General features: G+C 37.4%; 2 protein-coding genes and 1 pseudogene across 4 annotated transcripts in view; 2 read left to right on the top strand and 1 right to left on the bottom strand.

The window, feature by feature from the left end:
• Nucleotides 1-23,755, bottom strand: part of LOC137726251 (uncharacterized) — a 98,535-nt gene that overhangs the window by 36,294 nt on the left and 38,486 nt on the right. The window lies entirely within an intron of this gene.
• LOC137726811 (disease resistance protein Roq1-like) lies at nt 1,329-5,864 on the top strand. The gene is made up of 5 exons (XM_088694514.1): nt 1,329-2,720; nt 3,178-3,686; nt 3,828-4,926; nt 5,211-5,457; nt 5,550-5,864. Exons 2-4 carry the CDS (start codon nt 3,181-3,183, stop codon nt 5,424-5,426), a joined length of 1,821 nt encoding a protein of 606 aa, XP_088550640.1. The 5' UTR covers nt 1,329-2,720; nt 3,178-3,180; the 3' UTR covers nt 5,427-5,457; nt 5,550-5,864.
• On the top strand, nt 8,891-21,729 carry LOC137726250 (disease resistance protein RPV1-like; annotated as a pseudogene). Its single transcript, XR_015962787.1, has 4 exons — nt 8,891-9,550; nt 9,692-10,059; nt 19,443-20,170; nt 20,477-21,729. The product of XR_015962787.1 is annotated as a disease resistance protein RPV1-like (transcript).

Below are 23,755 nucleotides of genomic sequence, written 5' to 3'. Positions count from 1 at the left end.
TTCTCGCATGTTGTCGGATTGGCGTGACGGCAACTAAAGCGTCCTATGTCAGTTCTGCGCTTGAAAGCACAATTTTCTGATTTGTAGATGTCTGATTTTCAATGTTTTTCCCATCATTGTTTTCTTCTTGACAGTGCGAGTTTCAATAGTTATAAAAATTTGTAGTTTTTGCACTAGGTCTCATAGGGCATGCCAAAATGTTGACCATAAAAACTACTAGGCCTACATGGTATGCAAGCCGAGTAACTACTATGCTAACTACATCCTTCTTGTGCATGTGGGCGTGCTAACTCAAACCAAGCTCGGTTGGACTAGTAAAATAGATATGGTGGTTATTTCAAATGCGCTATTGACTTTTGCACTTGAGCAACTGCGCCCGAGGAAGGAACACCTCTCAGCCTAGGCTTCTAAAACCTGAAGACAAGGTTACTTAATTCACTGCAAAGTTCAGGATCTTCTGCACTAGTTCAGCTGCTTCAACTATAGTCTATATTTGTACAAATATAAATGCGTCGAATTGGTATCAGGTTGTACGAGCAAGGACACTAAAATTAAAGAAAACATGAGAAAGCGGCTGGTGATGCCGGTGATGAGGGGGATACGGTGCTCCAGTGTCTCGTTAGCGAAGTCGTTGGGGATTAAGGATATTCAATGTGAAGTGGGTTTTGCCCAAAACACAGGAGTTCAAATTGGAAGGGTGAAAGAGAGAGAGAGAGAGAGAGAGAGAGAGAGAGAGAGGGGAGGAGGAGGAGAGGGATGGTTGCGGTGCGATGGTGGTGATCTGGTTCTTCATGTTCCATATTTATTTTTATTTTTATTTTTATATTTTATTTTTAGTGTTGTTAGGTGAGTTAACAAAGTTTAAAGGGAAGTTAGTGGTAAACAAGTATCAAAATATGAGAGAGGCCCAAGAAAGTTTTGAATGTAGAATATTTTAACTTGAAAAATAGATGTGGTAATTATATATGAGAATTCTCCCCGAATTTTCTTTGTAATGATTCTGAAAATTCTCAAAAAGAAAGGGTCGCGTTTGGAAGTAGGTTTGGTCACTTCTCTCTCTAAACACTAGTGTTTGTACCCGACCCCACCATCCCCCACTCTTTCAATTTTTAATCCAAAAATTTGGAACTCACCCCACCCCACCCCACCGCACCACCATCTCATTCTCAATCCCTCCCACTTTTTCTTTTATTTAGCCGTGTCTAAGTGCGCAGAGGAAGGTCCCATCCCATTTGCCCCTTTTATGACCATTTACCATTGTCCTCCACTAGCACTAGAAAACTTCCTCCATCAGGAGGAAATTCCACCTCTCTCTTTTGAGTCCTCCGCTAGGGATATATTTATAACCTTTCTTCCGTTTGAATGCAGATTGTTTCTGCGCTGAAAGTGTGCGCAATTTCGTCTTTATATTTTTTATGTTTTGTATTGTTTAACTCTGATGATTTTCTTGGAACATGCGTACATTTTATTGAAAGATGCTTTACAGAAAATGCTTTTGGACAAACTTTTCTTTTAATTAAGCATATTTAGAAGAAAATTTTAAAGCAGCAGCATTATCAATTATAAAGTATTTTTAAGTATGTGAAAGTGACTAATCCTTGTTTCTCCAAATTTTCAATTTTTGTCCTCCATGGAGCCTTTGTAAATTTGTGCACAGACTACAATTTCAATTTTTCTGTAGTAAACTCTAATTCAGGCTCAGGTGCGACTGTAGTTCAGGTTCTCTTTCTGCTATCTGATCCAAGAAATAGAGAGATGGAGTTGATTGGGTTCATTCAAGTTTTCAACATCATCGTCATCGCCATTGGGACTCTGTTCTACATGTGCTGCATGTCTTTAACATTTTCATTAGTTTTCTTTGAACTGTTAAGATTCGTTTTGTTTGAATTGAGTATAATATGGTAGAGAAATTGATAGTTATAACGATTGTGTAATATCTTATGATGAAATCAAACAAAATAAGTTTGTAACTCTAAAGATTGTTCATTAATAATTTAATGAGTTGATTTGTTATTTGTGCTCAGGAATATAGATTCCAAATCTTGTCCATCTCCATTGGTGAACAACTACATTCTCGGCCCTCTACGATTGTGTAGCATGAAATTCACATATTTTCTTTTGGAAATTCTAGAAATGTCCTCAATTAAAACTGCTTGGAAATTGTTTGGAAATTTCTTGAAAGAAATTGATGACTTACTAATCAAGGAAAACTCAAAACCGTGTAGGCAAAGCAAGTAAAGGGAGGGCCCCATCCTGTGTGCCCCTTTTTATGCTTTTGTAACTGGTCATCTCTTAGTCATAGCTTTTCCAGAAGAGCCTTTGAAACTTTGTGCATCTAGTAAAAAACCATTTCAAGTAAAATCTGAACTAGTCACCCTCTCCCCCTCTCTCTTTTCTGGTTCTTTAGATCCTCCTTAATTCTGAACTACTCTCTCTCTCTCTCTCTCTCTCTCTCTCGCATTATTGGATCCTCCTTAATTTTGAACCAGTCTCTCTTTCCCTCTATTCACAATTAATCTCTCTGCAACTACTACTCCTGGATCTGAAAACTAGAGGTTATGGATATGCCTTCTTCTTCTTCTTCGTCGTCATCCGCTGCTGCTCGTGCTGATGATACAAAAAACTAATTGTTTTGGATATATTATTTTGAAGGTGAAGTTTTCTTATTTTGAAGGTGGAGAAAACAAACAAGCCATTGTCAAATTGGTAACTTGTCAGAGGTTAGTCAGTGTTTAATGTTTGTTGACACTGTTTAAGGCTCTTTCTATATTTTTTGTCGTTTCTTTTTAATTAATAAGTTTAGTTGTTATGTTATTTTGGCATTTAATTTGCTAATTAATTTTTGTTATGTCTGCTGTTATTTCTTCTCTGGTGACCTGTCACCGGGTGTCACTATGTTTTGTTTGCATCGTGATCAATTGTCTTCCTTTACATGCTGAGATGACGTTGTTCATAGTAAGATTGCAAATATATGAATATCTTTCTTTAAATTATAGTTTTGTTTCAAAGAAAATATGTGCCCCATTTTCTACTTTCGTTCATCTCTCTCTCATTCAAACTTTGTGCCAATTCTAAGTAAATTCTCCTTAATTCTTGCAACGTCATAATATTATATATCCTTATTTAAAAATTAATCTGTCTGCAACTACATCTTTTTGCTGGATCTGAAAACTAGAGGTAATGGACGTTGCTTCTTCTTCTTCTTCATCCGCTGCTGATAACCCCCCACGTGGAGAAAAGTATGATGTGTTTATCAGTTTCAGAGGTGAGGACACCCGCCTTGGTATTACCAGCCATCTTCATGCTGCCTTACGTCAGAAGAAAATTGAAACCTACATCGATAACAGACTTCAGAGAGGAAAAGAAATCGAACCTGCCCTTCTAGAAGCAATCAATAAATCCACCATTTCGGTGATCATTTTCTCACAAAACTATGCTTCTTCCACATGGTGTCTGGATGAGCTTGTGCATATACTCAAATGCAACAATAGAGAAGGCCGGATGGTTATACCCGTATTCTATGACATCAATCCATCTGATGTACGAAAACAACACGGGAGTTATGCAGATGCATTTGTTCAACTTGAAAAACGATTCGCTAACAATATTGACAAGGTGCACAAGTGGAGGGATGCTTTGACGACTGCAGCCAATCTATCTGGGTTTGATCATTCAAACAAATCCGGGTAACTAACTCATTCTTTAACTTGCCGAAAGTTATAAATTTTCTTTAAACGTGTGACAATTTGATTTGAGCTAAGATTTGGTAAAACGTATTTAAGACTAACTATTGCTTTTCTACCTAATCATATACATCTATACGTCAGGACGGAGGCAGATCTAATTCAGAAAGTTGTCGATCATATTTGGACCCAATTGTGTCGTGAATCATCCTACGATTTAAAGGACTTTGTTGGAATTGAAGGCCGCATTAAGAAGATTGAATCGCTATTAAGCATTCATCCACAGGACGCTTGCATCACTGTCGGTATTTGGGGCATGGGTGGAATTGGCAAGACCACCCTTGCCGAGGCTGTATTTCACAAACACTCTTCTAAATTCGAAGCTTCTTGTTTTCTTAAGAATGTTACGGAGAACTCAAAACAAGCAGGTGGACTAGGTCACTTGGAAAAAACACTTCTTAAGGATATATTAAAGGAAGAAGTTCTGCCCATAGGATCAACTTCGGTTCGAGAAAGGCTCAGCCGCACAAGGGTCCTCATTGTTCTTGACGATGTGAGTAGTTCAATGCAAGTGGAACGTTTAGCTGGCGATCGATATGGCACTGGAAGTAGAATCATTATCACAACTAGAGATAGGGGCACACTTGGGCCAACTGTTGAAGAGGATAATATCTACGAGGTTGAGGTATTAAAACCAGATGACGCTCTTGAGCTCTTCTGTTCGCGTGCTTTCAAGAATAACAGTATTCGTAGAACAGATTATATGCAGTCGGCAAAAAATGTTGTGCATTATGCCAGAGGCGTTCCTTTAGCTCTTACAGTTCTGGGGTCTTTGTTCTTCAATTGCAAGAGCAAAGAAGAATGGGAAGATGAATTCAACAAAATGAAACGATATCCCAGTGAAAGTATCCAGGAAGTGTTGAGAATAAGTTATGATAGATTGGATAGAAATGCGAAGGAGATATTTCTGGATATAGCATGTTTTTTTAAAGGGTGGCGTGTGGATAAGGTAAGACGAATGATACATGTTCGTGAATTGTTTTGGCCATCCGGAATTAGAATTCTTATTGATATGTCTCTCATATCAATTGATTCAACACGGAAAGTTGAAACCATACAGATGCACGATTTGCTACAACAAATGGGAAGGACAATTGTTCAGGAACAATGTATTAAAGATCCCTCTAAACGGAATAGGTTGTTCACTGATGAGGATGTCTATCATGTGTTGGAGAGTAACATGGTAAGAGCCAAATGCATTCAATTTTTTTCTTTTCTTTCCTTTAGGAAAAAAAAAAATTACAAACTTTAGATGATAACAGAGCAAAGTAAAACTAATTTATAATAAATATGTTAGATTGTTAAAAGATGAATTTGATCGAATTTTTGTTGTGTTAGGAAGTCTTTGGAATATGAAACAAATATCTTGGATATTTAATAGACTAAGACACTTGTACATCATTACCATCCGAAATACTCTTTTTCCAAATGTTTATATTCACATTTAAACTTTCTTCTTATTGTCAGGAAACTCCAAATGTTGAAGCCATAGTCCTTAATTGGCATTACATTGCAGAGCGACCATTGAAACGTGCAGACTTCAAAGTGATGTCTAACCTAAGATTGCTAATTGTCTATGGTGGCGCCACATTCAACGCCACATTCAACGCTTCTCTGGACCTTCCCGATTCACTTCGTTATCTTGAGTGGTGGAGATATCCACTGGATTCATATGCCATTTAGCAAATTTAAGGAGCTTTGGAAAGAAGAGCAGGTATATTATATTATATGCCTATTTTAATTCTTGTATAAAATCAAGTGTAGAAATTATATTAATTCTTTATATTTCTATTTCATTTGTTGCAGATACTTGTCAACTTGCAAGTTATCGATCTGTCGGACTCTAACTGTCTAACGGAAGTTCCAAATCTCTCTGGGAGTCTAAAAATTGTAGAGATAAATCTCGGGCACTGTCAAAGTTTGGTTGAAATTCCTTTGTATTTTCAACATCTTGAGAAGCTTGCTCATCTTGATCTGGGGTACTGCATGAGTCTCAAGTATCTTCCAGAGATGCCAGGAAGAATTCAATACTTAGATTTACAAGGCCTTGTATAAAGGAGTTGCCTGAATCAGTTTGGGCTAACGAAAATATTTCTTGCTTGAATATAAGTGATTGCATAACTCTCTCAACCTCACTAACTATAAATCCTTCATCTACTTATTTTCTACCGTTTGAACATCAATTCCGCATTTATACTAACACGAAATACAAATCTCAACTTAGATAAGAGAATTAAGACATCCCAAGAGCTCACATTTACCACTTCAACTACAATTAGACTGAAAATTCAAAATCAATCTCATTCGGAACACATTTCCACCAGCATCAAATCCCAATCAACCGCTATAATTACATAAATATAATACATAAATCACAAGCGTATACATATATATAGAAGGACCCGTTTGGGGAGACCGGAGCCCTGGAAGAAAGCGACGGCTTCATTGCCACTAATCTGTCCATTGTGATCCAAAACGCCTCGTCGGAAATATGCATCGAAGAGATCCAAATTCTATTATTGGCCCTGCGCCGACGCCATCGCCACCGTCGGATTGCGATTCGCGGAAGATCAGACCATGGACTTAGCGCCGCGCTCAGGCTGCCGTACGCTTGAGGAGCGCCGGTAAGAATCAGAAAACCACGAATTCTGAGGACCAAGATTCCGATGCCCTAGAAAACAAAGACGTACAACAGGAATTTGGTTGCCTTTCTTCTCCGATTCGGAGGAAAATCAGAACACGAAGGAGATGCCAATATTTTGACGTCAGAGTTGATTGGCAAGTTTATGTTTTCGATTTGTCAACTTGTACATGGTGGGGATACAAAAGCGTGCACATAGAGAAAGGTACAAATTAATGCGAGATTGAGAAGGAAGCTACAATTTAGAAATCATAGTGATTTGTTTGCCAAATATTTGATATGTTATATTGTCAAATTGTAAACTGCAACTACACATCGTTTTGTAAATTTAGTTAAAGAGGAAATCTAATTCATAATCTAAACACCCCTATAGATTATATACAGTTATCATGACCAATAAGCAGCTCATGTCCACGACGGTGTTGTATTGCTTTTCGTCGGTTTCACATCCTCTTCTTCTTTAACGAGATGATCAATTATTAGTATTATAAAATATGATTATGAACCCTTTAAATAACTCCATTAGTTGGCACAATTAAGGCATTTGGATTGATTCCTTTTGAGCATCATTTTCGCTATTTAATTAGTCCCCAAACTTCTTGTATTGCATGATGTGCATGGAAAGGTCCATTCAATAAAAGATTAGGGATCTTTGAAGTAATCAAAACCAAAGAACCGGCCCTAGTAATTGATGTAATTGGTAAACATTGACAAATAATGTAATGCATTCTTAATTGGAGCTACAACCTTGTCTTCCATTTTTTTTGTAATTGTATATGTTAGTTTGGCATATGTCGCCGGCCATTCTGCATTGAAGTGTGCAACTTTGTTGTGGGAGTTTCTTTTGTTCTCAATTGTAGCAAATGTCTCGACAACCGAGATAAATTTATTGAATTTTATAAAAGTACATGTCAATTTATGTGCTCCTAACTATTTTTTAATACAAATAGCTGCACCTTCTTATTTGCAAATGCTAAGAACAGTTGCTTACGTGTAAACTGTAAGTTATGAGTACGGACATAACTTGTATTTGGAAATTTGGAGTTACAACATCGATATTAAATTTGAGCAATATTCATGTGGTATGTGTGACAAAATGGAATTTTTTTTTTTTCATGGAAAAGAGTTTCCAAGGAAGCCAATATAACTATGTCAATGGTGGGACAGAGCATCTTTACAATGACTGGGATAAAAGTTAACGTTAAAGGTTTTTCAAAGGATATGTCAAAAGCTAAATGTCAAATGTTAATTTGATAGTTGACGTGACAATGTCAGATTTTTTTCTTTTTCCAACCGATACGTTTTTTTTGTTAAATGATATTTGTAGGTCTCATTTTAAAAAGAAATCAATTAAAATAAATTTTCAAGATCTATAATTAGTGCATTAATGGGACCCACACAATATGTAAAAACCCGTCCCCAATTATACAGCTTTATTAAATTTAAGGCAGTGAATTGACAAAAATGTCTCTAGAGGCGAGATTGTTTACCTTCGTTGACCAGCATATAGTGAGACGTATGAAACATTTTTTAGCGTATCCTTGTAGTACTCGACGGCAGGAACTCGTGGACGCAAGCATAACCGAATTCGGAGTCTTAGTTATGCTACCTTTTAGAAGAAACAAATTCGAAATTTGCATTTGTCTACCTATTGATATAATTGAGTGGTGGGAATTATATGGGATTGGAAATTCAAATCGTGATTTCTCTCTAAATGTTGCAAACTTTTCTTATTTTTATAATCATCATATTGTTGCAGTCATATTTAGAATAGGAACGTGATTATGTAAATCCTAGAGAATATGGAAAAGTATCTTATATTCCTATCAGGAGTTGATTATTTATTAAATGTTGTAATCCTAAAGGGAAAGGTTTTTACCTATCATACTACTATAAATAAAGGCACAATGGGGTGATACAAACACACCTCACAATTAAATCACTCTCTCTTCTCTCTAATTGTGGTCAGCCCCCTCTCTCCCTAATCCCCTAGATTAGTTCAATCAAATAGGCTTACAACACGTAATCAGCACGCTCTTAACAGAAGCTGAGGAATTTGACGTATCGTAGAAGGATGCTATCTTCTACAAAATTCAAAGGCTTATATTTGTTTTATGCTAATCTGGTACGCTTAAAATAAAGTAAGATATTTGAAACGTCCATGAAGCATGAAAACATTCTCCATGATGCACGAACTCCTTTATGTTTATATTTTCCTTACGATATATATATATATATATAGATATATTGTATATGTTTATATATTTGTTTCATGCATTACGCAATTAAATTGCTATGTGGAATATGTGAGTCAAAGTATAAAATCAAATTAGAAACAATTCTAGGGTTTCTTAAACCTTAACAAAATTGGAAAAAAAAAAAAAAGGAAACAAAAGGGAAATCGGGCCTTGTCTGCTAGACCCAGCCCGTGGCAAGCTTTGCTTGCTGGGTTCTTGTCCCGCAGGCAACCAGGCCTGAAGCCTGCTCACTCTAGTCTTAGCCCATTTTCTACTTTCGTTCATCTCTCTCTCATTCAAACTTTGTGCCAATTCTAAGTAAATTCTCCTTAATTCTTGCAACGTCATAATATTATATATCCTTATTTAAAAATTAATCTGTCTGCAACTACATCTTTTTGCTGGATCTGAAAACTAGAGGTAATGGATGTTGCTTCTTCTTCTTCTTCATCCGCTGCTGATAACCCCCCACGTCGAGAAAAGTATGATGTGTTTATCAGTTTCAGAGGTGAGGACACCCGCCTTGGTATTACCAGCCATCTTCATGCTGCCTTACTTCAGAAGAAAATTGAAACCTACATCGATAACAGACTTCAGAGAGGAGAAGAAATCGGACCTGCCCTTCTAGAAGCAATCGAGAAATCCACCATTTCGGTGATCATTTTCTCACAAAACTATGCTTCTTCCACATGGTGTCTGGATGAGCTTGTGCATATACTCAAATGCAACAACAGAGAAGGCCGGATGGTTATACCCGTATTCTATGACATCAATCCATCTGATGTACGAAAACAACACGGGAGTTATGCAGATTCATTTGCTCAACTTGAAAAACGATTCGCTAACAATATTGACAAGGTGCACAAGTGGAGGGATGCTTTGACGACTGCAGCCAATCTATCTGGGTTTGATCATTCAAACAAATCCGGGTAACTAACTCATTCTTTAACTTGCCGAAAGTTATAAATTTTCTTTAAACGTGTGACAATTTGATTTGAGCTAAGATTTGGTAAAACGTATTTAAGACTAACTATTGCTTTTCTACCTAATCATATACATCTATACGTCAGGACGGAGGTAGATCTAATTCAGAAAGTTGTCGATCATATTTGGACCCAATTGTGTCGTGAATCATCCTACGATTTAAAGGGATTTGTTGGAATTGAAGGCCGCATTAAGAAGATCGAATCGCTATTAAGCATTCATTCACCGGATGGTTGCATCACTGTAGGTATTTGGGGCATGGGTGGTATTGGCAAGACCACCCTTGCTGAAATTGTGTTTCACAAACTCTCTTCTAAATTCGAAGCCTCCTGTTTTCTTAGAAATGTTAGGGAGAGAGAACAAAAAGATGGGTTATAAGAGTTGCAAAAAACACTTGTTAAAGAGATATTAAAGGAAGAAGTTCATCCATAGGATCAACTTATGTTCGAGAAAGGTTGATGCGAGATTTATACGCACACAAATTAAACCCTCTTTTCGTCAAATTGTAGTATATGTATAAGTAGGGATCGTTCTGGACCGGGGATTAGGAGGGATTGTTAACCACTTGGATTTGACTCAAAAACGTAAAATAACAATATGAAACACTATACTAGACTCAAAGAATGCAAAACTAAACTTTAAAACACTAAAACAAACCAAAAGACTCAAACATCACCCAAAACACTCAAAACTGCCTTAAAAACACTTTCTGGGCAGTTTTGAGCACTTTGGTGAATATGGACGAAATTCGGTTATGACTTGACTCAAAACTCTTAAAAACGCAAACTAAATGTAATTCTAACTAATCTAACACTTTAAAATAATTGGGGGATTGGTTTTGACGAATTTAAAACTAAAATAGAAACTTGGAAACAAAACAGATTGTACAAACGAAATTGATGGAATAGAATGATGAAAAACTAGTTAGAGAGTTCCTTATCCACACATGAACATAAGCATATAATTTGACTCCCAGTTATGACTTCAACAAACGATGAATGACAATGCTCCAAGTTAATTAGGTCCGCTTAAATTAACTTTCAGATTTCCCTAGATTCATTGGATTGGATGATTGCATACGACAATCCAAAGCATTCCTAATCAAAGTCCCTAACCATGGAATACGCATGATAGAGACATTCAACAAAGATCATTAAGTTCAACGGAAATCATAAACATCGACGAGGCATTCATAACTATGGAATACGCATGTTAATCCAGCCTAGGGTTTACTAAACACAATCGTGACTAGCGATTTTTACTACTCATGAATATAAGTTCATAACGATTAGGTGAAATTCCCTTATATCCTACCATCAAGTTTAGGCATGCAAATTAAGTGTCGACCCTCAACCCACATACATAAACAAGTTTTAATCAAAACAGAAAAGTAAACCACATCTAAAGTTCATGAGTTCATAACTGGTGGTTGTGAGGTGGAAAGCTAGGTGGAAATGCATGTGGATTAAATGGACATGTGGGGGTGGAAATGATGAATGAAATGCATGTGAATGACAGCTAGATATGTTGATGAATGCATGTGACTTGTTTGTGGTGAGTGAATGCATGTGCAAAGCTGGAAATGCAATGGGAACTCACGGCAATGAGTGATTTCTGGTGGTGTATGTTTGAATGGTGCATGTGGGTGAATGTGTGGCTGAAATGTAAAGGGGGGAAGATGATGAATGCATGTGCACGGCATGGGTATTTTTTGGAATGTTGAATGTGCATGTGAAGTGGCTGATTAGAATCTAGGGTGCATGTGGAGTGGCTTTGTGGCTGAAATGATGAAGTGAGATGCATGTGAATGCAAAGGGAGGCCACGACAATGAGTGGTGTGAATGATTGAATGTGCATGTGGGTTGATTATTTAAAGAGAGTGCATGTGGATTAAAGGTTGGAATGAACATGAAATGCACGGTTTTGAGAGGATTTCTGGTGGTGAATGGGTGTATGTTTGAATGATTAAAGGGTGTGGAAGATGGCTGGAAAGTGTATGAATGGTGGAGGAAAGGTGGAAGTGCATGTGGAATGTGATGGGAATGCAAGAGGGGGGAGCTGGAAATGCATGTGTGATGCACGGCTTTTGGGCAGATTTAAGGATGAAAATGTGTTGATGGTTTATGGAGATGCATGTGCAATGGATAAAGAAAAGGTTTAAATGTCCTAGAACTAAAGAGAACAAGGTTCCAACACTTTGGTCTTCAATTAGGTCTTCAATTTCGTCCAACACTTTTGGCTCCAAGCATAAGCTATCCATCCTTAGCCCAAAAGTGCTCCAAAAGTCTCCAAAATGCATCTTTTTGCTCCTTTAGCCCTTTGGACCTACAAACACACGAAAATAGCTTAAAGTACTAAAATAACTAAAGAAACATAACGTAAATGCACGAGAACAAGCCATTTAAGTCGCATGAATATGCTCCTATCAAATACCCCCACACTTATCTTTTGCTAGTCCTCGAGCAAAACAAAACAACAAGAGAACACGAAACTAGACAAAACGAACAAAACACAACCTACACCTTCCAACAATCGTCTCACGGATTTCCAATGCACATGACAAGTTAAAAATCATTAGTCCCATAGATTTTAGTCATCTTCACACTTGAGTACATTCTTAATCATAGTCACCACATACTATTTCACAATTAAGCATTTAAAACCATGTTTTGAATGTAGTAACATGCCTTAGAGAATTTGCTCAATTCCTTACAAGATATGCACTCGATTTTCACTCAGAATTTCTAACTACACACCCTAATCTAGTCATATGTGAGAAGATTGATGTAACATGAAAACGAACACTCACATATATGTATCACAAAGAATGCAATTTCTGGAGTTAATAAGCATGTTTAGATATGATCTCATGAATGGAATGCTACTACTTAGACGCGAGAACCAGTGACACCATATGCTCATACCAAGTTCAAACTCCACAAATTGAAATACACAACACTCAAGATAGAAGTCAAGGGTTGTAACGGGGCTTGGGGTATGTGGATAACAAAGAAGGGATATGGAAAACAAAGGTTCTTAAAGAAATAGTGAGCAAAGCATTTGAATCAACTTAGAATTCACTTTTGAATGAAAACTCAACTTTTGAACAAAAAGGGAGAATTTAGACAATTTACGCCCAGAATCGGTGTTTTGGAACCTTTCTTCAATCACTTATTCTTTCATTTTTTTTTTCAAGCTCTTTTTTCTTTCTTTCTTTCTTTTCTCTTTTCTTTTGAATCTCAAAACATCAACACTTAAACATTCTCTCCCCCACACTTATTTTCTTTCATAATGTAACTCAAAAGGAATTCAATTAAGTCATGCTCACTATCTTTTAAGAACAAGGGTGGGGATTGTCCTAAACTAGGCTAGGTGAGGAAAATGTGGGTAAACAAAGAATAAAGGCTAAACAAGGCTCAACGGGGTTAAAACTTACAACATATACGAAGTATGGGAAGTAAGGCTATTTGGCTATGGTGGTGGTCACTACACAACTTCTTCTTGAATATGTGTTATGCAAATCAATAACATGCTTTGAATGAAATGGGCATGAGTTCTAGCATTTGGAACTATATGATGAAATGCCTTCTAAGTAGTAACCAAGCAAAGAATAATGAGATCATGCAACGACTTTAGAAAACAAGAAATCACAGATTATACTCTCCAAAGAACGTTATAGGCTCAAGTCTCTCAGGGTTGTAGCGTTTGTTTGAGTTCCTTCCTTCAAGCATGTTACAAAAACGAATTTTTTTCTTTTATGATTGCATGTGAAGTCATACATTATAACCATAACCAAGCATATACCAAGAGTAAATCAAACTTTTCTCTATGTTTATAACTCTTTCTAACCGTCATGCAATTATAAACCAAATCCTTATCATTGTGTTGGAAGGTACCCTAAGACACAAACACACAAAAACAACTCAAAACACTCTTTTTAGGCTTTTTTAAAACATGTTTTTCAAATTTTTATGTGATTTTCGGAGTTATAAAAACAAAACATACTAAAACACTCTAAAACAACTTAAAAACACCTTAAAACAGCAAGGAACAACATTTGAAGTTATGGGTGATAAAATCCCACGAATTTGCATTAAATATACTTAGTTACCCCCCCCACACTTAAATCAAACATTGTCCTCAATGTTTTAAGCATATGGTTCACACAAAACATAAGTAAACACACAAAAAGCAACTAAACATACTAAACATGGCAGAATGTAATTAACAAAGAGAAGAGTTTAGAGACGCAAATCTGGTTGTGGAATGTAAATTCCATATTCTCCTTGTTGATTGCAATGAGGATTGATGTTGTTGATTCCACAGGGGTTCCTCTCATCGTTGATTTTCCTTTGTGCTACTCTTGAAATGGGCAACAGGATTCCCTTTAGTGTCTCCCCCGAAGGTCTGAGCTTACTCCTTTGGTCTGTTTCTTTGTTCAATCTTTCCAATTCGTATTGAAAAGGGTTGGAGGATAACTCAGCCTAAGTTTGTCTCCACATGCTTCAATGTATCATTTTCACTTGCCTTACTCGCTTCTCTTTGCAGAAGTGGTCCCTTCTCTGGAAGTGTATCAACCGTTGAAGATGACTACTCGAGAGCAACGCTAGGTAAGCAATCAGGAATAGATTCCAGGCAGTTGGCTCCAGATCGAAAGACTGACTCCAAGTGCCGGCTGATTGCTTCTTTTACTTTGCCATGCGAGTAAGAACAAGGACAAAGAAAAAGACAGGGAAAGAGCATGATATGAGATACTTTTGCTTTTGACCTTGATGATATGAGATACCTTTGCTTTTGAAGAAGCGGTGAATGAATCAGCACACTTCAATCCGCCGTTTCCTCCTGGGTCATCTGTACTCCAGGCATCTGGTATCATCTTTGGGGAAGAAGAAAGAATTGAGTATTTCGAAAGGCTTTGCTGGGAGTGCGCCCTCAGAGGTGAGAGAGAGTTGGGCATTTTCTTCAGGTTTGCCTTGCCATAAAAGACGAAGGTCGACATATATAGAGATAATATCAAGTGGTGGTACTGTTCTTTTACCCTTGTCGACAAATGTCTCTTCGATATCAGAACGACGCCTCTTCGATTTCTGAGCAGGCGCCCCTTCGATTTCTGAACGACGCCCCTTTGCTTTCTGAACGACACGTAGTAGTGCGGATGCGGCTCCTTTTGACAAAGCTGCACGCGTTTTCTGAAAAGCAGAAAAAGCGTCGCCGAACTTTGTGCTTGTCGGCTAAAGATGTGTAGTTGCTATGATGGCCTCCACGTGTTGTCTGAAAAGAAGAAATCTTTTGACAAAGTTGAACGCGTCTTCTGAAAAGCCGAGAAAGCGTTGCCTAAATTACGCCGGAAATTCCGGCTTTTTGAATCGGTGGACGCGTCGCCTTGGCTTTTTTATTGAGCTATCGATCACCACAACAAACACACTCTGAAGATTTCCCATTCTTGAAAATCGACTCCGACCCTTTGAAATTTAACTCCATCCCTTCTCTTTGAACACTTTTGAAAAAATGGCAAACCCATCGAACCTTAGCTTGGAATTGAGCCTTAGCAGTGATCCGGGCGCGCCGCGTCAAGGTAACGTATGGCGCCCTTCTTTCTTATCTTCTAACGGTCTTCTTACAGGTGAAGACTCCGTGATGCAGGACGCCACAACAGCTACAATAGTAGCTAGGAACCTCCTCACTCCAAAAGATAGTAAGCTGCTGTCAGGACGGTCCGATGAGTTGGCCGTTCAAGAGTCCCTCGCACTTAGTGTTCAGTGTGCGAGTTCTGTGTCCAACATGGGCCAACGCCTGCTTGCCCGCTCCCGTCAGGTGGAATCATTGATGGCAGAGGTGGAAAGTCTTAAGCAGGAGATCCAGTAGCTTAAGTACGAGAATAGAAGTTTGCATGAGCTTGCAAATAACTATTCGTCGGGCATGAAGAGGAAGCTTGATGAGCTGCAAGAATCTGAGGGTCGAATTCACAGTGACCGTCAAAGGCTTGCGGCTTGTCTCCAGAGGCACTTTTTTCCTGGGTCATCCAGCGTTTGGCCAAGTATTGAGGCCTGGAATGCTCTAGCTCCGATGCCTCCCGCTCCGATGCCTTCCGCTTCGATGCCTCCCGCTTCTATGCCTTCTGCTTCTATGCCTTCCGCTTCTGCGCCTCATAGTGGGGCTTCACGTAAACAACCTTTGTGAAGCTCCACCTTTCTCCATGTTTAGTATCTTTTTTTTTTTTTTTTTTTTTTTTGAACATGCTTTGTTTATTCAGTGCATTGGGTTGCCTCCCAAGTAGCGCTTTCTTTTACGTCTTGCAGCCGGACGAAGAACCCAATCACTCCAGGATATGTACCTAAAACAAGAAACAAAACAAGATTAAGAATCTGTAATAAAATAAAAACAAATGAAAATAAAACAATCCAAGGGATTAGCAAATTTTCTAATCCCCGGCAACGGCGCCAAAATTTGATGCGAGATTTATACGCACACAAATTAAACCCTCTTTTCGTCAAATTGTAGTATATGTATAAGTAGGGATCGTTCTGGACCGGGGATTAGGAGGGATTGTTAACCACTTGGATTTGACTCAAAAACGTAAAATAACAATATGAAACACTATACTAGACTCAAAGAATGCAAAACTAAACTTTAAAACACTAAAACAAACCAAAAGACTCAAACATCACCCAAAACACTCAAAACTGCCTTAAAAACACTTTCTGGGCAGTTTTGAGCACTTTGGTGAATATGGACGAAATTGGGTTATGACTTGACTCAAAACTCTTAAAAACGCAAACTAAATGTAATTCTAACTAATCTAACACTTTAAAATAATTGGGGGATTGGTTTTGACGAATTTAAAACTAAAATAGAAACTTGGAAACAAAACAGATTGTACAAACGAAATTGATGGAATAGAATGATGAAAAACTAGTTAGAGAGTTCCTTATCCACACATGAACATAAGCATATAATTTGACTCCCAGTTATGACTTCAACAAACGATGAATGACAATGCTCCAAGTTAATTAGGTCCGCTTAAATTAACTTTCAGATTTCCCTAGATTCATTGGATTGGATGATTGCATACGACAATCCAAAGCATTCTTAATCAAAGTCCCTAACCATGGAATACGCATGATAGAGACATTCAACAAAGATCATTAAGTTCAACGGAAATCATAAACATCGACGAGGTATTCATAACTATGGAATACGCATGTTAATCCAGCCTAGGGTTTACTAAACACAATCGTGACTAGCGATTTTTACTACTCATGAATATAAGTTCATAACGATTAGGTGAAATTCCCTTATATCCTACCATCAAGTTTAGGCATGCAAATTAAGTGTCGACCCTCAACCCACATACATAAACAAGTTTTTAATCAAAACAGAAAAGTAAACCACATCTAAAGTTCATGAGTTCATAACTGGAGTAAATCAAATCATAACCAACATATGTCCATGGCTTCAAATTCGCTTCTAACTAAAAAGAAATTAGTTTCACATGTTTAACATAATTGAACAACAAGTTACATTAAACATGAAAACAGAAACAAGAAAAGAAATAACAAATGGATGGAATTGAATGGATGGAAAGTTAGCTACCGGGTTCATCTCCACATATGTTATACTTGCATAATAAAATGATTTCCAATTGCGTTTCAATAAATCATTAATTCTCAACACCCCAAGTTAACCGTGATGCACTAATTAACCTTCAAATCTTCCTAACGTTATTGAATTGGATGGGTTAGCGCATACAACAATTCAAAACATTCCCCACAAGTCCCCTACATGATTGCATAATAGAGATACAAGCAAGAATCATTACGCTCTATGAAAATTATAAGTATTGACGAGGCAATTGTAACTATGAATGCATGATACTCTTGCCAAGAATTCATTTAACGCGATTGTTTATAAGCAACCTCCACTACTTGTGAATATAAGTTCGTAACTATTAGGTGAAACTCACTTATATTCTAGCGTCATATTCATGCATGAAAATTAAGTGTGCACTCTTAATAAACATACATAAATAAGTTATCAATCAAATAGTTAAACAAATTGAATCCACAACTTATGAAACGCAATTAGAAGTAATCAAATCAAAACGCAAGCATAAACATATATTTCAAATTACCCCCTAGCCAAGGGGGGTTTAGTTCCTTATGATACAAAACAAAGAGAATCAAAGAAACACCTAAACATTCCAACAACTCAAACTTGAATTGTATGAACGTTTAGGCACTCTTTTCTTCCATGCCTCATTCGTACAAAACAAAGAGTATTGAAATTAAACATAGAAATCAAAGAAACACCTAAACATTCCAACAACTCAAACTTGAATTGTATGAACGTTTAGGCACTCTTATCTTCCTCTTCGTTGTAGCACAAGGTCTAAGGATAGTTTGATGGTGTGAATGGTTTGGGTAGTGGTGGAGGAATGGAAGGATGGTGTTTGGATTTGTAGGGGAGACTCACGGCACAAAGGGGGTGGTTTGATGGTCTACATTTCTGCAATGGATGAGTTTATGGAAGAGTGTTTGGAATGGGTGAATTTCTGGCACAAAGGCCTTATTTCTGTGGTGAATGGATCCCCCCTTTGTGGCTGATATGGATGCATATTTATAGGTGGAAATGCATGTGGGATGATAGGTGTGAATGATTATTGGTGCATGTGGGTGAAATAGCATGTGAAAAGGCTGGAAATGCATGTGTTTTGGACGGCACAAGGATGGGTTGAGTGTGTGGCTGCATGTGCAAGGGAATGTGCTGAAAATGCATGTGATGAAATAATTAGAGAGTGAGGGGATTGATATGCACGGTTTTGGGAGATTTCTGGTGGTTGTGAGGTGGAAAGCTAGGTGGAAATGCATGTGGATTAAATGGACATGTGGGGGTGGAAATGATGAATGAAATGCATGTGAATGACAGCTAGATATGTTGATGAATGCATGTGACTTGTTTGTGGTGAGTGAATGCATGTGCAAAGCTGGAAATGCAATGGGAACTCACGGCAATGAGTGATTTCTGGTGGTGTATGTTTGAATGGTGCATGTGGGTGAATGTGTGGCTGAAATGTAAAGGGGGGAAGATGATGAATGCATGTGCAAGGCATGGGTATTTTTTGGAATGTTGAATGTGCATGTGAAGTGGCTGATTAGAATCTAGGGTGCATGTGGAGTGGCTTTGTGGCTGAAATGATGAAGTGAGATGCATGTGAATGCAAAGGGAGGCCACGGCAATGAGTGGTGTGAATGATTGAATGTGCATGTGGGTTGATTATTTAAAGAGAGTGCATGTGGATTAAAGGTTGGAATGAACATGAAATGCACGGTTTTGAGAGGATTTCTGGTGGTGAATGGGTGTATGTTTGAATGATTAAAGGGTGTGGAAGATGGCTGGAAAGTGTATGAATGGTGGAGGAAAGGTGGAAGTGCATGTGGAATGTGATGGGAATGGAAGAGGGGGGAGCTGGAAATGCATGTGTGATGCACGGCTTTTGGGCAGATTTAAGGATGAAAATGTGTTGATGGTTTATGGAGATGCATGTGCAATGGATAAAGAAAAGGTTTAAATGTCCTAGAACTAAAGAGAACAAGGTTCCAACACTTTGGTCTTCAATTAGGTCTTCAATTTCGTCCAACACTTTTGGCTCCAAGCATAAGCTATCCATCCTTAGCCCAAAAGTGCTCCAAAAGTCTCAAAATTCATCTTTTTGCTCCTTTAGCCCTTTGGACCTACAAACACACGAAAATAGCTTAAAGTACTAAAATAACTAAGGAAACATAACGTAAATGCACGAGAACAAGCCATTTAAGTCGCATGAATATGCTCCTATCAAAGGTTCAGTCGCACAAAGGTCCTCATTGTTCTTGATGATGTGAGTGATTCAATGCAATTGGAACATTTAGCTGGCGATCGTCTTCTGTATGGCACTGGAAGTAGAATCATTATCACAAGTAGAGATAGAGGTACACTTGGGCAAACTGTTGAAGAGGGTAATATCTACGAGGTTGAGGTATTAATATGACGCTTTTCAGCTCTTTTATTCACGTGCTTTCAAGAATAACAGTGCTCATAAAACAAATTATAAGGAGTCGGCAAAAAAGGTTGTGCATTATGCCAAAGGCGTTCCTTTAGCTCTTATAGTTCTGGAGTCGTCGTTCTTCAATTGCAAGAGCAAAGAAGAATGGGAAGATGAATTCAACAAATTGAAACGATTTCCCAGTGAAAGTATCCAGAAAGTATTGAGAATAAGTTATGATAGATTGGAAATAAATGAGAAGGAGATATTTCTGGATATTGCATGTTTTTTTAAAAGGTGGCCTATGGATGAGGTAAAACAAATGTTAGATCTTCGTGGATTTTTTGCGACAGTTGGAATTAGAATTCTCATTGATATGTCTCTCATATCAATTGATTCAAAATGGGGAAAGGAAACCATAGAGATGCACGATTTGCTACAAGAAATGGGAAAGACAATTGTTCAGGAACAATGTATTAAAGATCCCTGTAAACGGAATAGGTTGTTCACTAATGAGGATGTCTATCGTGTATTGAAGAGTAACACGGTAAAAGCCAAATGCATTCAATTTTTTTTTTTTTTGCTTTAATTTTTTTTAGGAAAAAATATTACAAACTTGAGATGATAACAGAACAAAGTAAAACTATAATAAAGAAGTCAGATTGTTAAAAGATGAATTTGATTGAATTTTTATTGTGTTAGGAAGTCTTTGGAATATGAACCAATTATCTTGGATATTTGACTACACTATAAGACACTTGTACATCATTACCATCGGAAATACTCTTTTTCCAAATGTGTGTTACATTTTAACATGTTTATATTCACATTTAAACTTTCTTGTTATTCTCAGGAAACTCCAAATGTTGAAGCCATACAGGTTGATTGGTCTTACATTGAAATGCGGGCATTGAAACGTGCAGACTTCGAAAAGATGTCTAATCTTATAATGCTAATTGCGGTTGATGGCTACCAACTCGCCACTTCTCTAGACCTTGTTGATTCTCTTCGTTATCTTGAGTGGCCCAGATATCCACTGGAATCTTTGCCGTCAAATTTTTGTCCGGAAAATCTAGTTGAGATTCATATGCGACAGAGCAAAGTTAAGAAGCTTTGGAATGGAGACCAGGTATATTATATTATATGCCTATTTTAATTCTTGTGTAAAATCAAGTGTAGAAATTAATTATATTTCTATTTACTCTTGATACAGAGACTTGTGGACTTACAAGTGATCGATTTGCATCACTCTAAAAATCTAACTGAAGTTCCAAATCTCTCTGGGAGTCTAAAACTTGTGAAGATAGATCTTTGGGGCTGTGAAAGTTTGGTTGAAGTTCCATCGTATTTTCAACATCTTGACAAGCTTACTCATCTTAATCTTGGAAACTGCAAGCGTCTCAAGTATCTTCCAGAGGTGCCCGGAAATATTCAATACTTGGATTTAGGAAGTAGAGGTATAAAGGAGTTGCCTGAATCAGTTTGGTCAAACGAAAATATTTCTTACTTCAATATAAGATATTGCAAAGACCTTGAGAAACTTTCAAGCAACAGATGTAAGATGAAATTCTTTGGTAGTTTTTATCTAGATGGCTGCACATTTCTTCGCGAGTTTTCTGAGCTTCCTCGGGATATAAGTAAATTATCATTGGTTGGTTGCAAGAGACTTGTGAGTCTACCAAACAACATTTGTAAGTTGAAATGTCTCAAGGAACTCGATCTCTCTGAGTGCTCTAAACTTAAAAACTACCAAGAGATCGTGGAGCTAATGGAACATCGGCCCTTAATTACACGTGGGCCCTTAATGAAACGTGGGCCCTATGCTCAGTTTACTGCCTCGATGATCTTTCATGACAACTGGAGAATATGGAAGTCAAGGCCCTATACTTAAATGATTTATTATTTAATTTTAATATTTAATTAATATTTTATCTAGTTGGACTAAGGAGTGGGGTCCGTCTCAAGTCACGGCCCTATATTGGTTAGTGAGTTATCCCATATAATATATACCTCAGTTTACGTGTATGGGACATCATATTGTGATATATATGTGTTTAGTTATTTTCTTGATAATATGAATGATATGAATGATAAAGGTTATGACCATGTGATCCTAGAATCCTATTAGAACTATTATGTAGAATTTATATGCTTGCATGATATGATAGTTGGTGGCCATAAGAAGTTGATAGTGCAGGTGCCTACATTGTAATTTATAGGGGTTGAGGTAGTGGTAGGTTGTTTGCTAGATTACTGCACCATGTAGCAGTGGTACATGGATGGTCCTGCTTGGTATATCCGCGAACGGAGGACCACATGCATTCTAGGGGTGATGAGGCTTAGTTGTACTTGGTACATTCGGTAGGTGTCATATTTTAGATGGATTTTGTTGAGTGGTCCGGAATCCTTACTCTTACTCATTTCCATAAGGTTAGTCTGGAACTCTAGATTCGAGTGAATGACAATTACCCACAATAGATCTTGTGAATATAAATTAGATATGCCATGTTATTAATCATAATCCTAGTAGGGAATTATGTAGAGTTCTTTAATTAAATTCATGAAATGATAAGTTATCTCATTGATTGATTAACGTAGTTAAATGTTAATATTATGCATCCTTGATTTGCAGAATTGATTAATGGATAAGATTGTGGAATGACTGTAGACATCGAAATTTCAGTAAAACAAATGTTCACCAATGCATTAAAGTTTTGACGTGTCAAGGCATACATGGCATACGCCACGTGTTGTACAAATTGTACACATGGCGTGTGACTCAACAAAATAGGAAGAAATACCCTTGAAGGATTAAACAAGTTTTTCTTCTCATTTTGGGCAATGACAAGGCAAGTACATTTCAATCCATTGAGGATCAAAACAAGTTTTTCTTCTCATGTTGGGCAATGACAAGGCAAGCACACTTCAATCCATTACGGATCAAAGCAAGTTTTTCTCATTTGGGCAATGACAAAGCATACACATTTCAAGTTTAAAATGGTGTTAAGTGGGAAATTAGGCCATAAGTTAGACCACTTCAAGTTTAAAATGGTGTTAAGTGGGAAATTAGGCCATAAGTTACACCACTTCAATTTCAATATTGCATTAAGTGGGAAATTATGCCATAAGTCAGACCACTTCAAGTTTAAAATGGTATTAAGTGGGAAATTAGGCCATAAGTTACACCACTTCAATTTCAATATTGCATTAAGTGGGAAAATTAGGCAATGGTGCTTGGAAAGGAAAAAAAATATTTTGTGGTGGTGATTCATTCTCAAAGCCTATAAATAGGCTTCTCCATCAAGGTATCAAGCATCAACCAATTCACAAATACATTTCTCTACTCCCAAATTGGAAGAGAATTCCCCAAATCCTTGAAGCTTTGAAACTCCAAAGCTTCCAACCATCCAAATTCCCAAGAAAAGCCAACACACACTGATAGGAGCATATTCATGCGACTTAAATGGCTTGTTCTCGTGCATTTACGTTATGTTTCTTTAGTTATTTTAGTACTTTAAGCTATTTTCGTGTGTTTTTAGGTTCATATGGCTAAGGAAGCAAAAAGATGCATTTTGGAGCATTTTGGAGCAAAATTGGACTTGGAATGGATAGCTTATGTTTGGTGCAAAAGGAATGGACGAAATTGAAGGATTCCTAATCCATTGCAGCCACATGCACCCATAATCATTCACACCTTGCAGCCACATGCTTTCACTCTTCATAAATCAGCCACATGCACTCATCATCATAACCTAGCTGTCATGTTTCCCCTTTCATCATTCCCTCACATTCTTTAAATCAGCCAACACATGCATCCACCTTTCTCCCATCAGATTTCCAACATTGCACATGCATTCCCCTTACAATTTCAGCCATCCTAGCTGTTTTGCACATGCATTCACTTAGCTAGGTTCCCATCCATTCAATTCCATCAATTTCATCTTTACTATCTGTTTTTACTTACAATCTGTGCATTTAGTTAATTTCGTTCAAAAACCAAATCCCCCTTTACTTTATTGTCCAATTTAGTTAGAAAGTATCTTAGTTTGTGTTTTTAAGTGTTTGAATCAATTTATTTCCCAAATTCGTCCAAAATTCACCAAAGTGCCCAAAACTGCCCCGAAAGTGATTT

The sequence above is a fragment of the Pyrus communis genome, chromosome 5 (genome assembly GCF_041283825.1).
Source record: "Pyrus communis isolate YQ-2024b chromosome 5, ASM4128382v1, whole genome shotgun sequence".
Lineage (NCBI taxonomy): Eukaryota > Viridiplantae > Streptophyta > Magnoliopsida > Rosales > Rosaceae > Pyrus > Pyrus communis.
Note: the sequence above shows the minus strand (reverse complement) of the source record. Positions and strands in the feature narration are given on the sequence as shown.

Bases quoted from the DNA above. Each gene is read 5' to 3' on its own strand.
- LOC137726811 (XM_088694514.1), top strand. From the start codon at position 3,181: ATGGACGTTGCTTCTTCTTCTTCTTCATCCGCTGCTGATAACCCCCCA. The intron at 3,687-3,827 runs GTAACTAACTCA...TCTATACGTCAG, and splicing joins GATCATTCAAACAAATCCGG to GACGGAGGCAGATCTAATTC. The intron at 4,927-5,210 runs GTAAGAGCCAAA...TCTTATTGTCAG, and splicing joins ATGTGTTGGAGAGTAACATG to GAAACTCCAAATGTTGAAGC.